Source organism: Stylophora pistillata, chromosome 8, assembly GCF_964205215.1.
Source record: "Stylophora pistillata chromosome 8, jaStyPist1.2, whole genome shotgun sequence".
NCBI lineage: Eukaryota > Metazoa > Cnidaria > Anthozoa > Scleractinia > Pocilloporidae > Stylophora > Stylophora pistillata.
In genome coordinates this window covers 13,849,867-13,874,551 of record NC_142526.1, presented here as the reverse complement: position 1 = coordinate 13,874,551, position 24,685 = coordinate 13,849,867, and the positions used below count along the sequence as shown (strand labels likewise).

Genomic DNA, 24,685 nt, shown 5'->3' with positions numbered 1-24,685 from the left:
GAATTTAATTCACACGAATTTAATTCCAGCAATTTTCTTCGACAGTAAAGCGACGTTTTAAAACGAATTAAATTCGTCTGGCAAATTAAATTCGTCCTAGACGCTTTATCCGTGTGCCCCAGCCGGATAAAACGTCTGAAATGCGTGTCAGTTTTATACGTCGCTTTTCAGTTGCATCGAAGTAAATGCATACATTATTTTTCGACGACATAAATTATTCCACCGGTTAATTTTGAGTCCACGCTCACAGTTTTCACCTGCATGGCATGCGTAAAGGGAGAAGAGTTCCCGCGAAAATAGAAAACAGGGTGACTGCAGGAGCCCTTTTCCGAAAAACGTTGAGTCAGACTTGTTGGTCACGCGAGGCTAAAACGAAATACAGTTGTATTTGATGAGACAGACCTGTATGTGCTCGTTTGGAATGTTCTGTAGTTGAACTGGATGAAGACGCAGAGGGATGGGAGCTGGGAAAGCGAGTTGGGTACTGTCTTCCTTGTGCAAGAATTTATACACGAACATCCACTCCTCGGAGCCCAGAAGCATCTATCTTGGTAAATTTGGTACAAATTCCTACGCCTTCGTCTCGCCAGAGCAATCTTTAGCATCACTGCCTCTCTGAACGCCGCCATGTTGTTTTTGGAAGTTCTCCGCCGATAAAAGTCAATGCAGGCACAAAACGACATCGAAATTATATTCGACATCTAAAATGAATTAACATTTAATTTCGTCTCCCACACGAAAAAAATTCATCAATTAAATTCGTTTCATTAAATGCGACGTATAAACCAGGCCTTATGCTTATATTATAAAAGGATGAAAAGTAAAAAAAGGTGACATTAAATTTCCAACGAATTCCTGATTTCGTTTTTAATTCTTTGCTTATCTTTTTCAGGCATTTTACGCAATCATTGCTAGTTATGTATCGAGAATACTCATGTTTATATTATAAAAGAAATTAATTTTCCAATGAATCCCACATAATGCAGTTCAACTAAACCAGTCTTCAGTTTGCCTTGTTGCGTCCTATTCATAAATACTGCCACTGTTTTTGTTTCAGGAGCAGTATGGGTTTATAAACACAGATTGGTAAGTTAGACAACTCTTTGTTCGATTTACACATTTCGGAAGCTTAAGGTACATCAACTTAAACTACCCTTTTGAGTTCCCCTCTTAGAAATAAGTTATACTCACAGTTTACACTGTACTTTTGAATTGTTTCTTCGTCTGATTTTTATGATCATAATACCTATGGTTACACATACTGCATATGTATTTATAATCTTGTTGCATAATCAGCAATTCACTTGCGCCATTTATTCACGCTGCCATTTACGTTTTATCACAATAGAAATCGTTGCTAATTAGTGTACATTGTAGTGTGACAGTAATATATGCAAAATGCTAGCAGGTATAAAACTCGTGAATTTTGGCTCTACTTATTAATATTACTTGGATTAGTGTGTGCGTGAATAAAGAACTTTTTTTTTAAAGAACCGAGTAGTTAACAAATCTGATTCAAGCAAACAATGAGTACATAACTGTAGTCTATCTAGTACATACCAATTGTAGTATGTAGTATGTACACCAATTGTCCTTCAGACAAGAAATGTTTATCTTGCAAAAATTATCTGACTATTTCTTAACTCTAGAACTTGGCATGAACATGTATATGTTCTTGCAATACATATGTACTGTCATGTATTCGGTTTTTATTTTTTTTGAAAGCACATGGAATACATAATGCGCACACGTGCGCATGCTTACGAGAACCAACCGCATACACTACAACACCTCCCCTGTAAGCCAGTCTCTTGTCCCCCTAAAGTCCTTAAGAATTTAAAAGTTTCCAAAAGTTCAACGCAACATGCTATCAGTAGAAATCCAGTCTCAAACTCCCCCCCCCCCCCCCCCAAAAAAAAAGGGTAGTTCAATGTTCACAGATCCATCCGAACTGGGGGTTGCCGCACTCTGGAAGGGTATCGTTTCACAGGAACATGTTCAATCTGGGTCGGTGAGCTGCTAGCGGACGATTCAGCCACTGGATTGCATTTGGGTGACGGGCAGTCTGTCTCCCTCGAGACAACTTCTGTCTGTTCAGGTAGTTCAGCTACTGGGTGATCAGTGGTCGTGGCTGGGAGTGGAAAAGGCAAGGGGTATGAAACTGGCGGGTGTCTGTCTGTAACAGGAACATTGGAATCTCGGAGTTGATCCGTGTGTCGACGCCAAACTAGGTTAGGCCCAATCTCCACTTCATAAGACAGGGGTCCCAATCGTGCACGTACAATACCGGGTACCCACTTTGACTTTCCAGTGTAATTTCGTGCTATCACCCTCTGACCAATGGCAAAATGCCTTGTTACAGAACCACTCTTGGCAACAGACTGGTCTATCTGACGGTTGTTTACCTGGATGAAGAGATCTGGTTTTAACAAGTCCAGTCGAGTGCGTAATCTTCTTCCCAAAAACAACTGGGACGGTGGCTCTCCGGTGGTTGAGTGGGGGGTGATTCTATAAGTTAGCAAAAATCTCGCCAACTTAATGTTCAAAGATGTCACTTCAGTTTCACTCTTCATGGCATTCTTGAAACTCTGGACAGCACGTTCTGCTAGGCCGTTGGTGGCAGGGTGATAAGGTGCTGAGGTGATGTGTTTGATGCCGTTTTTCTTAAGGAATTGCTGGAACTCTTCTGATGTGAACTGAGGCCCATTATCACTCACTAACTGGGCTGGTACGCCATATCTTGCAAACAACTTCTGAAGGGTTTCAATGGTTTTCGCTGAAGTTGTAGTGTTCATTTTCTCTATCTCTAGCCAACGTAAATGTGCATCCACTACCACTAAAAACATGCTGTTAAGGAAGGGACCTGCAAAATCGATATGAATTCGTTGCCAGGGCAACGAAGGCCATTCCCATGGGTGCACTGGCACTGTACTGGGCTCCCTCTGTACTAGTTGGCAACCTGGGCAGGACTTAGCAGACAGTTCAATTTCTTTATCGATTCCAGGCCACCAGGTGTAGCTTCGGGCAAGGCCTTCATCTTCACGACTCCCATATGTCCCTGATGAAGTTCCTTGAGAACTTGAGGGCGTAGTTTTGGGGGTATTATTACTCTTATTCCCCACATCAAACAGCCTGATTGTAACGTGATCTCATCTTTGTGAACAAAATAGGGGTTGAGTACAGGGTCATGGTTGTTTGGCCATCCCTTCCTGGTCATTTCATGCACTTGGGCCAAGACAGGATCTCTTTGTGTCTTTCGTCTAACGTTGTCCACTGTGACTGGCAAAGGGTCAAACTGCATCAAATTAAATACACCCACTGGGTCAACCACTTCTTCATCTTTGGCTTCCGTTAACAGTGGTAGGCGGGAAAGACCATCTGCATTGCTGTGAACCTTAGTGTTCTTGTATTGAATGGAGTAGTCATAGCCTGCCAGGAACAAGGCATAACGTTGAAGACGTGCTGCGGTGACCACGGGGATGCTCTTCCGCGGATGAAAGATTGAAGTTAATGGCTGATGATCTGTGTATAGAGTGAAAGGACGGCCAAACAGGTACATGTGAAACTTCTTGACACCCCAGATTATTGACAAAGCTTCCTTGTCAATCTGCGCATACTTTTGCTCCGTTTTTGTCAGTGTCCTTGAAGCAAAAGCTATAGGTCGCTCGGTACCATCGTTAATTACGTGAGAAAGCACTGCTCCAATGCCTACGGGGGATGCGTCACAAGCAAGTCTAAGTGGCAGACTGGGATCATAATGTGTTAGAACTTGCTCTGAAGTGATCATTTCTTTCACCTTGTGGAATGCTGCCTCGCATTGCTCTGTCCACTTCCATTGGTGGTCCTTTCCCAAGAGTTGAGTCAAGGGGTGGACAGTTGTCGACAGGTTAGGTAAGAACCTATGGTAGTAGTTGATTAGCCCGAGAAATGATCTTACTTCAGCTACGTCGTTTGGGCGTGGTGCTTCCAAAACCGCTTCTACTTTTGCTGTAGACTTGTGAAGGCCATCCTTGTCAATATCATGTCCACAATAGGTTATCTTCTCCTTGAAAAACTCACATTTGGCTTTGTTAGCTCTCAAACCATGAAACTGTAGCCGTCGAAGGACTTCTTCTAAGTTAGCCAGGTGTTCTTCATCACTCTTTCCAGTGATAATCATGTCATCAAGTATACAGCTTGTTCCAGATGTCCCTTCCAGCACTTGATCAATGGTGCGTTGCCAGATAGCGGGTGCTGAAGTGATGCCGAACACTAGTATATTGTACTGGAACAACCCCATGTGTGTGTTGATGGTGAGGTATTTTCTGGAATCTTCTTCCATCTCTAGTTGGTGGTATGCCTGGCGAAGATCAATCTTTGAGAATTTCTGTCCACCAGCAAGCTTTGCTAAGATATCTTCGATGCGGGGTAAGGGATATTGTTCAGCCTGTAGTTCTGGGTTTACCGTGCCCTTGTAATCACCACAAAGCCTGACCGATCCATCTTTCTTGGGGACGGGTACAATGGGTGTTGCCCACTCGCTCCACTCAACTTTCGTGAGAATTCCTTCATTCTGAAGTCTTCTTAGCTCTTCTTCAACTTTAGGCCTTAAGGCATAGGGCACAGCACGAGCTTTGCAGAAATGGGCTTGGCTATCTTCTTTAAGGGTTAGCTTTGCTTTAGCTGATTTGAACGTTCCAAGTTTGTCTTCAAAAACATCAGAGTATTTGTCTAGCATGGTTTGCAGCTGCTCCTTAGTAGTTGATAGGGTTTGTGAAGCTTTCAATGACTTAATAGCATACCAATCTAGGCGTACCTTGTGAAGCCAATCCCTTCCCATCAACACAGGGCCCTTGTTCTTAACCACATACAGATCCAACAGCAATGGTTGCTGGTATTTGTACTCAACATTTACCTTAAGCACTCCAGCTGAGAAAATGTTCTCTCCAGTATAGGTTTTCAACATTAATTTAGTTTCTTGCAAGGGCTTGTCGTGAAATTTCTCCCTGTACAAATTATGTGGAATAATCGACACAGCTGAGCCTGTGTCCAGTTCCATTTTTAGTGGTTTACCTTCCACTTTCAGATCGATCCAGATTACAGTACTGCTCGGTTTGCTTACATTGTGTATCTGTATGCTTCCTAATACATCTTCAAATTCATCGCTCTCACTGTACTCAATAGAATGGACTTGAGTGTTAAGCGGTGGTTTCGGTGGTTGTTTTGGCTTACCTTGTTGTTTCGAGCGACAAGCTCTTGAAATATGGCCCACCTTCCCACAATGATAACATGTTTGGTCCTTGAATCTGCAATTGTGCGTTGCGTGCGAGTCTCCCCCACATCGATAGCAAACTTTAGTGGTGGGGTTCGGCGATGGCGCTTGTGTGTGGTTATCTGAGATCTTGTCAACGCGAGGTTCTGATTGAAGCTCACTTTGTAATTCCGCAGCATCGCGAATAGCCGTTTCCATTGCTATCGCTATTTCCAAAGCCTTGGAATATTTGAGTTTGGCTTCTGAAAGCAACCGTTTTTGTATCTGCACATTTCTAAGGCCACAAACCAGTTTATCTCGTAAAGCTTCGTTAAGGTTGGCCCCAAAGTTGCAGTGGGTTGCTAATTTCTTCAGGTCTGCTACATAGGTCAAGACAGTTTCTCCTTCACGCTGAATCCGTTTGTAGAAACGAAAACGCTCCGCTATTTCTAATGGTTTAGGACTTAAGTGTTGCTGAAGAGTCGTGACGATCTCCTGGAAGCTCTTCGTAGCTGGTTTATCTGGTGTAAGAAGATCTCTCAACAATGTGTACGTTTTGCTGCCCATCAAGCTTAACAAGGTTGGCGCTTGGTGGTCTTCATCGATGTTGTTTGCTAAGAAAAACTCTTCCACCCGTTCTACATAGGTTTCCCATTTCTCCTGTGTTTCATCAAAACTTTCTATCTTCCCGATAGCAGTCATATTTTCGACGGTCTCCTACGCCTTTATCCTCGTCGCCACTGTCATGTATTCGGTTTTTATTTTTTTTGAAAGCACATGGAATACATAATGCGCACACGTGCGCATGCTTACGAGAACCAACCGCATACACTACAACATGTACTTAAAGTCTAACCTACTTCAAGTGGCACTGCATTACCTAAGCAATCACCTTGTCTTGTGCAGTAGGTTGTTAAAGTCCTGAATTTCTTTCCCCTTGATGACAATAATATTCTCCTCCATTAAGCAACAACTATTAAGCAGTCATGGTCACCCTTTACTGAGTCCCAAAGGCTTGTTTGTATTGTTCTCCACCTGTATTGAACAGTCCCTTAAAGCTTATCCACTGAAGTAAAACAAACATTAATCCATTTTTATCTTCCAAAATCAATGTTAGTAGTATTTTTGGGTGAGTGTTTGTACATAAAGTGTTCAATTACAGCATAATATGCCATTCTTTATACTACCCCTAATCTATGGAGCCTGTATTGAGTGGTCAGCCTGTATTAGGCAGTCACCCAGCTGTTCCACATGGGGGATCACATAATACAGGTTTGACTGTAGTACATAAAAACAGTTCTATTTATATCTACTTTTATACATAGATGCACAGCATATCACACATAAAATATCACAATTAGAACAATGCAGTTTTTGTAAACAAGTTTGCTGTGAGCAGTTAACTGTAAAAAACTAAAGCACAAAGTTATCCTGTCCTGCTGACTCCTCTTAGGGATGATCTGCCGGCCTCATTTTCTAACATTTGGACCTGGAGGTGAGAGGAGTCTTTTAAAAAATGTAACTCCATACCAACATTTCCTTAAGAAGGGCCAACTAACAATTGAAATTCCATCTCTGACCATTAGTCAACTCTTCCCCCTACTTGGCCAAAGTTATATACATGTACATAGACATGTTCTCAATTTAACCTCATGCATCAGGTCACATGTGCATGGTCAACAAGATGCATATCTCACATCACTAGGGAAGGGATTATAGACAATTAGTCTTAAATTCAAATTAGCAGCATATGAGAGTAATAAAACTGATGACAAGGGGGCCAACTGTAAGATAAATCAAAAGTATGCAAGTTAGATAACAAAAACTAAAAATATTAAATATCTAGAGCCATAGTGCAATTATGTGCCTGAGTTGAAAAAATTGAAGTTACATGCTCATGTATTACATGATTGTAAATAATACCTTTTTAAAAATACCTGCATGATATATTAAAAGAGATCAAAGTTAAAAAATTTAGGTGATGAATTGCATGGTTTTTGTCTGTTTTATCAACTTGCTCAGGGCTCAACACTAACTTTTCAACTATACTTACTAGCCAAGTGGCTATTGACAATTTAGACATTGCAACAATTTCAGTTTGTTTACTAGCCAAACTGGCTTGTAGAAATCGAAGACCACTAGCCAAAACTGAATTTCTACTAGCCTGCGGCTAGTTGACTACCATAAGTGTCGAGCCCTGTTGCTTATAGCATCTATTTGAAACTTTAACAGTTAAACTCCCAAGATTTGATTGCTAACTCTACCCTACACTTTTCCTCACAGATCTAATAATCATAATTTGGTGTTAGATCAAGGTAACAACTTCTACCTGATAAGTTTGAGTATTCCCATTACCTGTTTGCTAGATAATGTATGAATATTGTGGGGAGAAGTTACATGTCAATCACTTACAGGAGTTAAAGGGTTTAGTGTTCTATTATTGCGGCAGCAGATAACAAATCTTCTTAATTAGTCGGGCGACCGTCTATAGGTTTACCATCGGGTTTCTCCACAAGGTCGGCATTAGATAACATAGGGTGAAGTAGACCCGAATGATTAGCATTTTCCGATCATCGTAGTGACGTCATCTCCCGACCACACTGTAAACTTCGGAAATTAACATGGCAACACAAGGGTGAAACCTGTATGTGTCGGGCTATTGTAGGCTGTAAGCTCAGACCAGGCCATGCATCATTTTGGTTTACGCTTGTAGACTAATAAACAGTTCCGCAGTTCGTGGGAAAAGCAGAGGGATGTTTCCGGAGAAACTAACGAGCCGACCTATTCTCGAGCTACCTCGGCCGATGTTATTTGGAACATAACGTGAGGATTATTGTTATTATTTTGATACTTCTAAGTTATGTAGTTCAGTGTCTATCATATACACTCTGTTTTTGGCCTTCTTTGTTTAAGGGATGGAAATTTATGCAATATTAGTGTTATTTTGCTATCATAATGCCAAAACTTCCGTCAGTTTTACAAGCTTACATTTATGATTCGTAATAAAATTAATTACATGAAGAACATATTTTGAAAAATTGGTTAAGAGCAACAAATTGTAAGGTAACAATTGTACAACACAAGAATCAAACATAGCAAACAGGAGTAGAACGAACGAATGCGCAACATTCAACAGCTTCTTATCATGGGCGTCCTGCGAATAGGAATACGCAAAGTAACTCAAAGTCTCTAAAAGCAGATCCTTTTAAGACACTTTTTAGCCGTCCGTTCCAGCACCTCTACCTGTATGTGTAAGTCTATCTACTACATTCACGAGTTTGCTCACAAGAGCCTTTGATCTAATTCGTAAGTAAAACCACTAGCCACAACATGATTTCTGCATGACGACACTTTCGGTTAATAAATTAGCCGCGGCATGCTGTTGAAATTTTACATTCGTGGTAATTTATTTAAAGACAGATTAACCCTCAGGCTAAATGTACCACATAGAACCACATAAAATCGACAAGGTTTCAACCATTAACGTTTTCATCATTCAGACTAGCGCGATAGAACTTTTTGATATAATTTTCGAAAAAGGTTAATTAAAAGGGTCCTTTAGAAAAAATAAAACGAATTACGAAATTTTGCAACTGTCGGCGGATTCTCGATATTTACGGTCAGTGGCTCTTAATGCGGTGTTTTAATCTAAATTCCCGCCGTTTGTTGAGACCATGAGGACTAAGGTAAATAATTGCGCGGTCTCTTAGGCCTCTCTAGTGAGTAACAATCGTTCTAGATGTAAGGAATTTTCAAAAGACCTAATTTGTTCAATAATAATGAAATTGATTTGAGAAATTTCATATTCAGAGTCATTAAAATGGATGGCCAATTCACAAGTTCTTTTGTTCTTCAGCATGTTCGACTTGTGGTTACGAAATCTTACTTTAAATTCAGACGAGTTGGAGCCTACATATTGCAGGTTGCATTTTGGCACAGGTGGCTAAATAAATAACATTTTGTGACGAACAAGACGATAGGGTCTGAAAGTACTTACGAGTGGCCACGAGTGACCACGAGTGACATTAAATCAAAATATCTCAGTTTGCTTACTGTGACGTCATTACGGAATCATTTTCACTTAATTTCATGAAATAATGACTTACTCACGAAAACTGAAGTTATTCACTGTATAAATGCGGACGATTTGAAAAACATGAAAAACAGATGCGATAATATTTAAAAACTTGCAGTGTGGACCATACATTACAGATTGCACAGTTACGATAGGTTGAAAACAAAAACGATTTAAAGAATGGTCATAAATATCACATGACCAGTTTACTTGGCTCTTTTTTAACAACCCAATGATGTCAGTGATCAGCCCTTCACTTTGGAAAATTCCATTCAACTTTAAAATGTACTGCCGACGAGTATGATGTCTGGACAAGTACTTCATTGGGTTTTGCGTCGTAAACTCACTACTCCTAGCGTCAAAGTACTAGTCCGGCTATTTTCTAAGCTTATATATCGCTTGGGTCGTGAACGATTCGTATGAATATATGTTTACCATGACAACTTTTTATTACACCTAACCTCTCCGTATGATTCCAAAATTAGTATACAACAATAACCATGGGAACTAGGCAGCTAGACACCATGGGGGGCATTTTGGGCGTTTCCGCGCGCTTTAGAATGGGTTTGCGCGTTTCTTGTCAAGTTCGGTCATGGCTGACATATTAAACAAGAAGCGTAAAGACATCTCCCCCAAAAAGGAAAGTCTTGGAAAAAAGAACGATCGAAGGGATGTAATCGTTCCAAGCGACGACGAGGATGAAGTTACCGTGGTAATATAATAAAATATAATAAAATATAAAAAAAATATACGTTTTGCTGTAGTTATGGTTTTTTAAAAGTATTTTTTGGACTTTTTTTCAATTATCGGACGTATGCCGGGGAAAATATTCAGTCAATTGTCTCCTTTCTAATAGGTATTTGATGAAATGATGTGAATTTGACTGCGTAATGACGTCATAGTAACAAAACTGAGATATTTTTATTTAATCTCGCTCGTGGTCACCCATGGTCACTCGTAAGTACTTTTAGGCCCTATCCGAACAAGACAGTCCTTGTTGAATGGAATATTGACGACCAGTTGCCGAACTTTGAAATTTCGAAGCTTGAATTAAATCATTTTTACATAGATCGCACTTCTTGTCGCATTTTGAACCACCCTGTTTTCTTCTCTCTGATTTCTACTTGAGGTTACCCGAAATATATATACGAATGACATGTTCATCAACCAAGTGATTGACACTCTCAAACGTGGCCATTTCGTCACGCAAGAAATGGACAGACAAATTAATCAACAGGCGTTTTCTTTGAAAACGCTTTCAAGTTACGTTCTCGTCAGGTTTTAAACCCAACCACCCGTCTGTTTTCCTTTGTTAGGACAACGACGTGAACGCTCCCCCAGGTTGGACTACATCTGGACGAGGGAGTCAGCAGTGTACTGATGCTATTCTTATAGGGTACGTGATCTAAATTAGTGAGTTTCAAATTTGGCAAAAAAATTTCCCCTGAAATAAATTAAAATATAGCCACCGTTTCCCTTCTACTACCAACGGAGCAACTGAGCTACAAAGCCAATTTCAGAAAATGGTTACACTGCCGCAAAATGAGTTCTCCATTTTCCAAGAATCATTAGAGTATGCGTGGGACTAGACAACGATTTATCTTGAAAGGAGAAATGCGCGAAAATTAATCTACGCGTCGGTCAAAATGTAAACCAAGGTCACTTTAAAAATTTCCTGTCTTATGATTAGAGATGACGATCTTTGTGCGACTGATCTTTACGAGGACGAGGGATGCCGTGCTACGACTTGACAAATAATTTCTGAGAATGTCACCTTCAAAGCCTGCTTACCGACCAGTAAAATATCTACTCATTAATTTTTTATTTCTTTTTCACAGGAGAACGACGAAGTGGACCAACGAAATGATTTTATCAACATTTTCATATTTCTATTGATTATTTTGATACATTTCAGAGCTGTCTAATATTGAAATAAATTCCTTTCTTGACACTTGTTCATGCTCGCGAGTTCTTCCGTTGAGTTAAACGATGTCGATGTTGAATAAACCAGTCCAGCGATGTGTTTCCGTTGCCTTGACATTGATGTTTAATTCCGATTGTGAAAGGAAGTCAAATAAGGTTATGATAAAAATTGATTCAAGAGCGTTACCCATACTTCATGAGCCCCCCCGAACAGCGTTTTGTTGGTCTCTTAAGTTTTTACTCTTCTATCGTGAAAATAGTTGAGGGCAATCAAAATTTAGAAAAAGATGGCATAGAGTTGAGTCAGAAAGCCTAATCCCTTGCCCTTCATCATTTAAATATTTAAAGTAAAGGGAATGTTAACACGGAGTTTCAACGAATAAAAATCAGATTGTACTGACAAAGCGAACTTTCGTTTTCAAAACAAAAAAAATTTTCCGACGGGACCTGTCCTAACGAAACAAATTCCTGGTGCAACGATGTCAAAACAGTATGAAAGTAATCCTGTTTTAGCAGCGCTGAAAATTAATCGGCAGTGTTTATAGACAAGACGAGCGACTACAAATTGAAAAAAAGGAAACTTTATTACGTCTTGTAAACCTTCCTCTCGATTCATTTCGCTACTTGTTTAGTTTTCAAGCCACACTTCCGTTTCTCTCCATCTGCTCCTCAATTTGTTGAATTTACGAAAAGCAAAGATGACATAATTATCTGTTATTTGTACAAATTCCCTAACCCTATTAGCATATGATTGTCATTTCCGCAAAGATCAACATCACAGTTAAGGGCTTTTATCCTCAATAAATCTCTGCCTACCTTTATGAACGGCCAAACAGTACTTAATCGTACCCAAAGAGTAGTAAGAGTATATTGGCTGTCACCTTCTGTTCATATTTTTATCGTGACCTACATGTTTACTTTGAAGAAGATAAGTGCTCAATTATTATTGAAATGTCCCATCATAACCGCTTTCGACTTCGTATGGGGTCATCGACCGCCAAAAAAAAATATTACCAAAATTCTTAGGCATCCATAGCAAAGTCAGCCTGTCGCATTTACAACTCCATAGACTTTCACGTGCAGTTCAAGAATTCTTCTAATGAAAAGGGGAATTCATTCGAGCACTATATAGCTACCAAATTAAAATCCATCATTAAAATTAACACCAAACCATTCCAACCTCATTCATTATTCATTGTCATGGTACACCAGTTTGATAGAACATGCTTGGACTTGAACTTAAAACTATTTCCTGTGGGTTATTTCCCTAGTGCAACTTTCACAAGATGATGTTCCCTCGTAGAACTCTGAAAAGACATCTTCTTTGGCATAAGGAACGCCAAGACTTTTTTCTAGTGCAAAATATCAAGTCAGAAAATTGCATTAGTCGACCGAGAGAGGAAAGGGAGGTATGTGTGATAGCAATAACACAATTTATTTTATAGCTGGTAGCGCCCGTGGGCAAGATGAGTAACTTCGTCTCCGTCCATAAAAACGCGAAAAAAAAAAAAGAAAAAAGAACTCGACCAATATTCAGCCATCTTTACTGAACAAGCTGGGTCAATGAAGGAGTAATCACATAGCAAAAAAATCGAGAGCGAATTGTTTATATCAAGCCGGGAAATAAAACAAACTGCGTTTGTAGAACAATAATCCAAGAAGGTCATTTCAATTTTTCTTTGTTTGGCTTGTCTTCTGCCGTTTTCTGCGACTTCTTCGCCGACATTGTCCAAGAGTTACGATATATGTAAGTCCGCTCCACGCACTTTTCTTCGTGCGCGGGATCAATACGGGTAATCCCGAGCGGGCAAGATGGGAAGAATTCTTCAATACAGGATTCGCTTCATCTTGCCCGCGCGCGCTTCCAGCTCTATAAAAACACAATTTATTACATCGCAAGCAACGCCCATGGGCAAGGTGAAGAAAATCCTGTGTTCTGATTGGCTAACCAAGCGGGAAAGGCCCTTCTTGCCCGCTCTGGATTACCTGCATTGATACCGCGCATGAAAAAAATAGAATTAGAACTACGTTCGTAGTTCTTGGACAATTTCGACGATGGAAACGCAAAAAGTGGCAGTAGATAGTCAAAACAAAGAAAACAGAAACGACTTTCTTGACTCTTTTGTGTTACAAACACAGTTAGCTTTCTTTCCCGGCCCTCGAAGTAAACAAGTCATTTCTTTATTCTTATTAAAGCGAATTCTTTTTAAGATATACTAAATCCTTTATTAACCAAGCTTCTTCGGTCAAGATGGCTGGATATCAGCCTCGTTCTTTTTTCGTATTCAATGGACCTCGACTTCGTCTCGGTCTATAAAAATGCAAAAAAAGAACTTGGCCAATATCCAGCCATCTTGACCTGACGTTTGGTTAATAACGCATATTTATTATAAAGTTAGCAGCACCCGTGGGCAAGATGAAGCCATTTCGTCTCGGTCCATGTAAACGCGAAAAAAAGAAGCCATCATGACCAAACAAGCTTGGTAAGTACCGCATATGTTTCAAAATTTACTTCAATCAAAAGTGTGAGTGAAAATTAAACTACTTCCAAATTGCCTGTCTTCTTTTTACTTTGGCGAACATATTTACGACACACCATTCTAAAGTACTCTTACCTAATCTTATTTTATGTCATACGCGCGCTCTAGAATGGGCGCTATGATCTATAAATTTTACAAATTGTCTTTAAATTTAAAAAAAAAAAAAAAAAAAAAAAAAAAAAATCAACTATCCAGGAGCAGACTTGCCGAGGTTCGAAATGTTATTTGCGACTGCAACTCCACTCTCTGTGTAAAAATCGATTTCAGGTGGTCTTAAAATGTAACTCTTTCCAGAAAAGCCAATTAAATTATCTCTGCAAAACTGAATCAATATGAAGACCGACTTGTACCCTGCTAGGGAGACGGTGGATATCTAAATGTGTCTGAAAGGGTTTCATCGAGCACAATCTACATTCATGGGCACTTCAATCCTTTCAATCCCGGTAGTGTTCTGTAATTTCTCCCAACAATTTCAATACCCTATCAAGCAGACTGGTAAAGGAACAACTAACGAAATCTACTTGGTGGTACGGTTTTGAAGTATGACACAACATTCAGAGCAATAGCAAGGAACAGAAAATATAGCGTTAGTTGGGAAAACTATTTTTCTGATAATGGAAGTGAAAGGATGATCAAAGGTTAATTTTCTCTGGAGTAAAAACAACAAACGTTCGATCTGTATTGAGCTGGGAGGGGGGGGGGTGGGGGTGTATACCTGCCAGCTTTTCTTCATTCTGCGTTTTTTTTTTTTTTTTTTACCTGAAATGAAAGGGGGGCGGGCCCCTCCCCTACATTCGCCACTTTATGCTTTTGTTTAGAATTGTCCTATTATCACTTTTGTTGCTACATCTTACAAATTAAGGCCGTGCAATGATACTAATAAGACACAGGTAAGATCTCGAAAACTACATAGATATAAATTGCAACATTTCAAACAGAAGTCTCAAAGCTCAAAGTATATACAGAAGAACCACAGCTATTATACCTTACTTGCATCAATTTACAATACTTTCTGCATCAAATTCATCGCTAGTGTATGCAATATTGACAGAATCGGAGTCAAAGTCTAAGTGGAACATAAATGACCCCCTGGAAAGCAAAACGTAGTCACTGTAAACACCTCGCGCGTACTTAAATTGACATTGGGATAGATTTACCCAGCCAGCACATAATCACTTGCTTTTTCATTGCTAGTTTCATTTTCACTTTATACTAAAGAAGCTTTCCTATTCTTTTCTTTTTGATAGCTTTCACAGATAAGAGGGATCACCCGAACAAAAAGGCTATGAAGGACTTCACAGAGAGAATAAATTTCGGGATGGCTGCAAGAGTTTGCTTAGGGTTCATAACGTTACATTGCATCACTTGCTTCAGAATTTGGAAAAACAAAAGTCAAGGTAAGGTTAGTGAAGATGTATTATGTGTAAGTAACGCACATATCTTGCGTACTCTTTATCTTGTAAAAAGCTGGTTTTCAACAATCTAAACTCGAAAGTTTTTAGTAGGTACAGTATTTTGTGCCTGTGGCACAAGTGTTGCCCATGTGATTTTACTATGCCAATCATCATTAAGATTTACAAGGACCTCCCTTGACCCATTTGCGAAGAGGCAAACGAGCGATTGAACATCCTGAAATTGACCTCGACTCGACGCATTTTTCTCAAATTCAGCTACGGTAGGAAAATTTTTCATTTTGCTCATTTATTCCTTCGATATTTTTCCCGAATCTTGCAACAATTTGCAAGAGCCCGAGAGGTTGTTCTTCCGAAGGCACATTTTACAAATTTTAAAAGGAGCTTGAAACGTAAACCGCTCTTTCAGCCGCCCTAAGCCGTCCAAAGAAATGTATACACGCACTGTACATAATGTTGAATGTATTGTATGCTTCGATACCACTCTGACCAGCTCTTGATCGCCCTTAACAGTAGCCACACGAAGTATTCAACGGCTCCCCTACAGTTTCGACTGAAGGCCAATCGCGGGGTCGTTTCGAAGTCTACTAACGCGTTGCTTATAACGCAGAAAGGAAGTATAATGTTGAGTCGTCTGTGCACTTCAAGCATAAACGTATGGTAAGGCTTAAGCAGGTCGCCTCTCTCTAGGTCTCAAAACTTATATCGAATCAAAACCATGAATTTGGGAACACGCAGCAGTCTTTTTCAATTAGCAGAATGCACCCTGCTGTTAGACGACTTGTTCGACTCAAACCGTTCCACATTGGAACGTCAAAATATTGCAGACACGTTGACAACGCGAACATAAAGGAATTTTTCGTCGTAGCTACAGAGCAAAATTTATTGACACACCCTTGATAAGTGTGAAATTTGTACAAGATAAGTAAGTATGAAATTTGTATAAGAAGAACAAAACACTAACCAAGTCTTTTTTGCTATACTGTAGAGTTTTCGGAGCAAGACCGATGGCTGACATCAACAGAAGCGTAAGTACCATACGTGTATATTTAAACGCAAAGATTTCTACCCGTCCTGCTGTTGTAGTGCACGTTGTTTATCAGTGTAACGCTAACCTTAATTCTAAGCATCTTGTAACCCACCCAATACAGCCACTTCGTTGCCTTTTAAATTAAAGATTTGTTTTGCATTCCAAGAAAGTTAGTACTTTAACAATTTTAATGGAGTGCTTCTTCGAGTCAATCGATTATTTAAATGAGTGATTTCGAGAAAAGCGTGTAATACAGCTTTGGGCTCTTATTGCAGTAACGATCTTTTTGTATCGAGAATACCCATGCTTATGTTAGCAGTAACTTGCGATTAAAGGCAAAATTAATTTTCCAATGAAACCCACCTACTGCACTTCAACTAAATCCTTTCTTCAGTTTTCCTTGTTGCGGCGAATACTGGAACTGTTTGTGTTTCAGGAGCAGCATGGATTTATGAACACAGATCATCGGTAAGTAAAACAACTCTTTTTTCAGTTTGCACATTTCTATAAGAAATCAATTATACTCACATTTTAAACTGTACCCTATGAATTGTTTCTAGATTAGATTTACATAATCACGATAACTATAGTTCCACACAATGCATATGTATTTATAATCTTTTAGGAGCAAACAATGAATTCATACACTGTAACTGTAGTCTAGTGCACACCAATTGTCCTTCGAATAAGAAATTTTAATCTTGCAAGAATTATTTATTTCATACCTCTAAAACTTAGCATGAGCATGTACTTGTTCTTGTAATCTATATATATGTAGATACAATCTATAGATATGTACATACAGTCTAACCTGTATCAAGTAGCACGGTAGTAATCACCTTGTATACCGCAGTTGATTGTTAAAGACCCGAATTTGCTTGCCTAAATCACAGTAATTTGCTCCTCCATTAAGCTGCCACCTCTATTAAGCAGTTGCTTACCCTTTGCTGAGTCCCAAAGGCCTAAAGTATTTGTATTTTCCTCCACCTATAAAACCAAGATCAATCTTTCAAGTAAAATGGAATTCATTTCTATCTTCTGAAATCGATTTTAGTAGTATTTTTGGGTGAGTGTTTGTACATTAAGCATTAAGTTTTGGCACAATATAGCCCTTTTTATATGACCTCTATTCTGTGCTAACTGTATTAAGCAGTCACCTTGCCATTTCCATTACATTGGGTGACCCCTTCATACAGGTTGGACTGTATAGTTAATACAAATAGTTATAATTTGCTTGGATTTTTATACATGGATGGATGGAATATTACACATGAAGTATTACACTTAGGACATGGTAGTTTTTGTAAACAAGTTCACAGTAGACAGTTAACTGTAAACAAACTGAGGCATGAACTTACCCTGTCCTGCAACCTCATTTTAGGGACAGTCTTTTGGCCACATTTTCACAGTCTCTGATAATGGACCTGGAGGTGAGAGGAGCCTTTTATAAATGGAACTCCATACCAACATTTCCTCAATAATGGCAAACTTGTAATATAAATTTTATCTCTAACCAAAATTCAACTCTTCCCCCACCTTGGCCAAACTTATATACATGCCCCCAAGTCAAAAAGGAATCCCATTTTCCCCAATGAACCTTATGCATCAGGTCACATGTGTATTGTCAACAAGATGCATAATCTCCCTACACCAGGGAAGGGATACTGGACAATTAGTCAAGTGAGCAGCACATGAGAGTAATAAAACTAATGACAAAGGGGCCATTTGTAATATAAATTGAAAGTGTACAAGTTAGATAACAAAAAATAAAAAACATTAATAACTAGTACAATTATGTCCCTGGGTCATAAAATTGAAGCTACATGCACATGCATTACACATGAATGTAGATAATACTATTCAATAATACTTGCATGATATATTACAAAAGATCGAAGTTAAAACATTAGGCAATGAATCTCATGGTTGTTGTCTGTTTCATCAACTTGCTTATAGTATCTTTATGAAACTTTAACAATTTAACTCTCAAGATTTGATTGCTAATAGTCCCCTCTCACGGCTAGCTGCTAGACATTTCCTTATGAATTTAGTAAGGAGAATTTGGTGTTAGATCAAGGTAACAATTTCTACCTGTGTGATAAGTTTGAGTATTCTCATTACCTGTTTGCTGGATAATGTATGGATGTTATAGTGAGAAGTTACATGTTAATCACTTCTGGGAGTTCAAGGGTTAGGTGCTCCTTCACTGCCACAGCAGATAACAGGTTTTAATTCAAAGCTGAATTATCATTAATTTTAAAGGTGGCTGATGACGTATCTACCCTTCAAACAAGGTACAGTGTACTTAATGATTTTGAGAAATCATACTGAATGTTTGAACACACTGCTTTGCACAAATCATGTTATGCAACCACAAGAGGTACAAACATGTAAATTTATTAGGATAGGACCACCTCCATTACAACATTCTTATTCCTGACTCACGAATTTATCTACAGTAGAGTGTTGGCTCAAGTCATCTTTGAAAGTCAACAAATACGGTCACATGGCATAACACAAGCTGTACCAGTGCAACCTTCTTGGCTGGTGGATTTTTCAGTTATGATGGTGAGTAACAGATAAATAGCTTAATCCATTATCATCCTTCACATTCATTGTTTACTCATAGATACATGGAATGTGCATATTGACCCCTTGGTTCACAACATTGATCTGCTCAGTTCTATAATAACTTTTTGTGAATGAAAGATGCACCATTTAAGTGCAGCTGTAAAAACATGGCAGATTGATGACAATTAAATTTCAAAGAATAGTTTCCATGTGCAACTTTTCCAAAACAAAATTGGAGATGTCGAGTGACAATTCTATGTTAACTGTTCCATTCCCAAGATCTACACATCAATTCTCTTAGCCAGATTTTCTCTTAGAATTTTACATCTGAGAATTTTGGAACTCAGTCATTCAATGTCCCCAAGATGATATAGGTAATCTCATCATCCTCCCTAAGAAGATGTAATGATATTGTGAGGAGAAATTCACTCCTAGGAATGAGTGGGTTAATTTCTTCACTAGGCATGTACATCTGTTGAAAAATATAACATACTGGCAACAGAAATTCCTGACATTAGCAAAGTCAACTAAAATCTTAACAAATCAGATTAGCCACTTGCAGCATTAAGGATACAGTAGACTTTAGTGGGTGTCCTATGCAAAAAACATTGTTAATGTCTTATTTGAAACAATAACTACCAGTATCATAAATTATATATCAATGGAAATGTTATGAAATGCACTACCCAGCAAAAAATTGTTTTAGACTGATTTAATTATGAACTGACTATGGCATGACAAATTAAAATGGAAGATAACTTCTTTGAGTGAATCAATCAACTCTGTCGACTTTGCTGATCAAAACTTTATTGATACATGTTAAGTCCAAAGCCATCATTGCAGGAGATCCATTTCCAGAAATGGAACTCCCCCACACTGCTGTTTAGGTTTGTATCTTAGGAGTCTTAAAACCAAATTTCAAGGTAATTCATAAAGTTTATAAAGCAAAGTGGGTTTTTTTTTTGCTTCCCATGTTTTGCCAACATTTCACCCCTTTGGGTTGACCACAAGGTCAAAATGTATGTCAACATTCTGACAACTTCAAAATACCCATGGCCAATAGATACGAGAAACCTTCCTACAGAGTCTATGGAGGCTTGCCACGAAAACACATTTTGCATGAAATAACTATCAAATAATTGCCCATTACAGACCTTAGTTTAATTCTCCTGGATGACAATTTCAATTTGTCTTTTTTCAACATAAAATCTGCTTCAGCACTCTGGGCCAGAACTAGTTAAAGGTTGCTGGTCAAGTGCTGGCAGTGAAGAGTGCTTTAAGCTCAAGCCCCTTTAGATTCTTTTTGCAGCAAGATTCTTTCACCATTCCATGCCTAATTTCTTTTATTTCTAGTGCTCACAGCTATAAAGAATTGGCTCACGTTCTCAAACTTCAACTCGTTTAATTAGAACATTGTGAACTCACAAACAACTTACAAGCGGCCATGGCGAGGAAAACCAGAGAGACAAAACAAGTTGGCGTGCACGTGTAAATACTGAAATCTGATTGGACGCGAAGACAATGCAATATCGTCACAACAGCCAGGCTTCTTTTCTACTTTCACCTAAGAACTCTTTATCTTCCCCATTCACAGTCCAGTTTTAAATGCAAAGAGATTGCAAAGATCGCCACATGCAACTGAAATCAGGAGACGTTTAGGCCACTGAAATTCAAGGACTATTCAATTGGCTATTCACACTAAAGCCGGCCAAAGAATTCAGTTTGAAAATACATTTTTGAAAGTAACCTGTGTGCATTTCAATATTTTACAAACCTTTTTCTTGCAAAGTTCAATTAAAAGGAAAATTCATGGTTTGACATAAAGAATTGGCCCTCAAAAGTCTACTGTATCTGTAAGGTTAAGGCTATCACACACTGCTTTATATCCAAGCTTAGTTCTTTTCTTAAACTTGATACACAGGGAGCTGAAGAACTTTGAAAGTTCCAGATCATACCAATACTCTATCAAGAACTGTTGTGTTACCTTTAGTTAGTTTATTTTCAACACGGTAGATAAAGATGGAAAAGCTAAAAAGTCTAGAATGTAAATGTTTGTATATTCAAGACTCCTGGGTAATTTGCTTGACTGTGTTCTTTATGTTGGTTTACTTCATGATTGTCCAAAACATTGATACCGGTAAATATATACTATAACTTAACCCAATATACTAAAAACGGCCAGCAAGGAAACACTTTTCCTGCAAAACTTCAACTGTACATGTATTAGACATGTATATTTCACATATACCGTAATATCATCCATTTCAAAAAGAATGAAACACTATTTTGAGTAGCTTTTAAGAATACTTTTTCCAAGCTGCAAACCCAAAGTTCACCGACAAGGTTACTATTTTCTTAAGATATATACTTGCAATAGATTTTAAATCCTATTACATTCAATTCATCAACATCCTATATGTCCAAATAAGACCCAAGATGTTTTATACCGTAACCATTACACTGTAGATCCATAATTATCATTAAATTTAGTGCTAAACCTTGGAGTACCCAATTGCTCTTGCAAGAAAAGCTTGCAAAGTAAGTCAAGTGAACATTATTATAGCCAGGATAAATGTACTCATCAATTAATCTGTAGGCATGTATCTTTAGCATAACTAATCATTGCAGCAATGTGATCAAACAGTGTGCCAAAAAATGTTGAACAATTGTATGACATACATGAACACATTACAGAATTGTGTTACACAGACAATGGAATTCTGTGACACAAAGAACTGGGAATAGTTTGACTCGAACATCAACTGAAAGAGATTCAGGTTAAGAAACACTGAACTAAATGCATATGAAAATATTTAATCCCACACAATTCTGCCATCTATTCACTAAACTAGGGGGAAAGGCAAAAGGCTAAAAAGTGAGAGGGATAGACAAAAGTAATTGCTTGAAAGGAACTCAAAAGTACAGCATTTAGTTAACTTGAAATTTTAAAGGCTTATGGTTAGGGTAAAGAGAGTAGGATATAGCCATACTGTGGAGAAATTACAGTGTATGAAGTATTTTGTGCCACTTCTGTTGAAATTTATGCCGTGTATCAGTCACAATGGACATTTTTTTTTCAATTTCTAAATTATATTTCAGCTGTTGTGCATACTCTCTGATAAATGGAAAGATGTTCATAAATTTACAGCAATAAATATAATACCTTACGAGGAGCAAACAATGGCTGACTAAAGCGTCATCTTTCTCTCCTCTAAACCTACACATTCATAGATATCCAAAACTCATGAGGCTGGTATCAAATGGATACTATGGATTCTTCCCCAAACAGTTTTTGTTACTGAGCATTCCCAGAAAAGATGGATCACTGATGTCTCCTTGTCTGTTTTACACAAATAGCAAAGAACAGTGTCTGAAATTCCTATTTTAGGTAAAAAAGAGCTATTTGTTGCTAGACGTCTGTGGAGGAATTTGAACTGGAAGTTCCTTATCTTAGTACTGAGTGTGCTCAGCCTTGGTAGTATACGTAAATAAATCGACCTCCAGTTCAAGTCCTCTCTCATTTAAAGGTCACAGTCCCTTATCCATTTTTCTTGACTCTATTGGTGTTAGTAGAATTTTCTTACAAGAATTTTATATGCTTATTTTGTTGGCTTGGTTGTTGTGATTAGTTTTTGCACCAAAAACCCCTGATCTTGTCCATCTTTCCATTTTGTAATCGCAGTTTAATAAAGTAATGGGCCTCCAATTCTTCAAACTGTTTAAGGCTTTATCTTTTTTTGGGATCAAAGAAATGATACCTTCCCTCTGAGTTATAGCTAGTTTTCCTTTCTGATAACTTCTATTGAGAGAACTTATAAGGAAAGGAGATACATCTTTCCAAAAAACTATAAAATTCCACAGGAAGACCATCTGTATCAGATTCCATTGACTTCACAACTTCTAGACATTCTCTTTCTAGATAGGAGACCCTTGCACTTTTCCTTATCAATTCATTGAGTTTGTGGTGTTCCTGGCCAAAAAAAGGTTTTCCAAATATTCTGTCATTTTAGTGCTTTTGGTGGTGTAAAGATCAATATAATAATAATAACCTTTATTTAAAGAGTTACAATCTCTCAAAACATCTGAGTCATTTGTAAGATTTACTCCATCCTTTCTTTTGATCTGCATGATTATCTTTTTTTTGCAGTGCAATTTTAGAGGCCCAGGAAATATTTACTACTTTTCTCACTTTCATTATGCCAACTCACTTTGGATCTAATTATGGCTCCTTTTGTTTTATATTCAATAATGTTCTCTACTTCCCTTTTCTTCACCCTCAATTGTTCAGCAAGAGCTTCTTTGTTGTTTATGCAGCTCTCAAGTTGCCTTTTGAGAGTGGCTATATCCCTTTCAATATCTGCTTTCCTGTTCTTAATTTTCTTTGTTTTAGTCTTTAAGTATTTGAGTGAAGAATCTCTAATTTGTTGATCAAGCTTGATCAGTCAAGATGGCTGGATTAGTTTTGTAATAAAGTTGGATATAATGCATGCTATCATTGGTTAAAAGAGCACATTCTATCAGAGTTCAAAACTTGAAGCTGAGTCTATCACACCATCTGCCCATTTCCAAGACTTTTTCTGGCTTTTTTTTGCTTATTAAAAGTGAAATTTCCAAACAAACGACCTGGCAAGTACCAACAGATGAAGCAGACAAAGGGTTGTAAGCATGCCATGCCACATAATTTACATGACTATGTAAGCAGAGAAGAAAATCCTCAAAGAAAAAACAAAATGGACTGCCTAATATTGGCTGCAATATTGGATTGAGTGTATTCTATCCCAAAGTGGCACAAATCAACTGATGTATTAAGAAAAAACATGAGGCAGGGCTTAACACTAGCTAATTTTTCAATTTACTAGCCAAGTGGGTGGAGACAACTTCGATGTTACAACAATTTCAGTTTGTTTACTAGCCAAACTGGCCAGTGGAAATCCAAAACCACTTGCTAAAACTAAATTTCTACTAGTATGTGGCTAGTTAGCTACCATTAGTGTTGAGCCCTGATGAGATACTGTTCAATTTCTGAAGCTTTCAATTTTCACCTGCAACAAGAAACAAACAAACTCACAAAAACAAAAATAGACAGTCAAAGACTGCATGTGGCTACTAGTACAATACAATTTTTTAAGCATTGAAAAGAACTTGAGGTTGTATAATGATGCTACAGATGTAGAATAATTATAGTCTAATTAACATTCAACCAATTTTTTCATGGATAGAGCGCTGAACTGTTGTGCGGGAGGTCGAGGGTTCGATCCCCAGCCGGACCAACACTCAAGGTCTTAAAATAATTGAGAAGAATATGCTACCTTTCTATAACATCAAGAAATGGTTAGATATTCTAGTCTTCTTGGATAGGAACGAATAAATGGAGGTCCTGTCTCCTGCAGGGTTGGGGGCAGGAGACGTTAATTTCCCACACATGAGATTACTGTCTGATGGATGTCCTCCCCTGGCGTGAGATGGGTGGGATTTATTGGGTGGACTACTCGCATGGTTCGCATATGTTCTATTCTAGTCCTACCCTACTGCGGTAATGCAGTGAAAATAGTTAGAAAAAAAATAGTGATAATTAAAAGTAATAAGTTAAAGGGGCTGACTTGAGAGCCTTGTGCTTCTCCTATCCTCTAGGCTCCTACAATGATTACCTGTGCCTCTTATAACTTCACCTGTTAAATAATTCTCTCATTTTATTGCAATTCCATTTTTTCCATTTGTTTTAATCAAGAAAGCATTCTGCATTTCAGGATATTCTGTCATTTCGTGTATTAGGATATTCTGCCATTCTGCTATTCCGTGATTCATCCATTCCATCATTCAGTTGAATAACTCAAGGATCTATCATATTTTGCAGCTTAATCACTTTGCAACTTTAAGGGCCCTTTTCCGCCTAAGCAGACACTA

The 24,685-nt window shown here is 38.3% G+C and overlaps 1 protein-coding gene and 1 long non-coding RNA gene across 14 annotated transcripts; both read left to right on the top strand.

Moving 5' to 3' along the window:
* The first annotated feature begins 457 nt into the window (after positions 1-457).
* LOC111343487 (uncharacterized) lies at positions 458-11,256 on the top strand. Of its 3 annotated transcripts, XR_015990541.1 has the most exons (4): positions 458-551; positions 1,058-1,086; positions 10,622-10,701; positions 11,144-11,256. It is a non-coding gene; the product is annotated as an uncharacterized LOC111343487 (long non-coding RNA). The 3 variants fall into 3 exon arrangements; XR_002696071.2 differs by lacking the exons at positions 458-551; positions 1,058-1,086 and adding an exon at positions 7,843-8,053; XR_015990542.1 differs by lacking the exons at positions 458-551; positions 1,058-1,086; positions 11,144-11,256 and adding exons at positions 7,843-8,053; positions 10,996-11,037.
* Positions 11,257-11,757: 501 nt separating this feature from the next.
* LOC111343486 (uncharacterized) lies at positions 11,758-21,962 on the top strand. Of its 11 annotated transcripts, none has more exons than XM_088730023.1 (9): positions 11,769-12,637; positions 13,624-13,711; positions 15,016-15,170; positions 16,169-16,208; positions 16,605-16,678; positions 17,592-17,640; positions 18,473-18,504; positions 18,670-18,778; positions 20,703-21,962. In XM_088730023.1, the coding sequence occupies exons 4-9, from the start codon at positions 16,188-16,190 to the stop codon at positions 20,718-20,720; spliced, it is 303 nt and encodes a 100-aa protein (XP_088586149.1). In that variant the 5' UTR covers positions 11,769-12,637; positions 13,624-13,711; positions 15,016-15,170; positions 16,169-16,187; the 3' UTR covers positions 20,721-21,962. The 11 variants fall into 11 exon arrangements, with proteins under 11 accessions (XP_088586154.1, XP_088586150.1, XP_088586149.1 ...); XM_088730022.1 differs by having other exon boundaries at positions 11,770-12,637; positions 15,016-15,165; XM_088730027.1 differs by having other exon boundaries at positions 11,770-12,637; positions 16,647-16,678.
* The last annotated feature ends 2,723 nt before the right edge of the window (positions 21,963-24,685 follow it).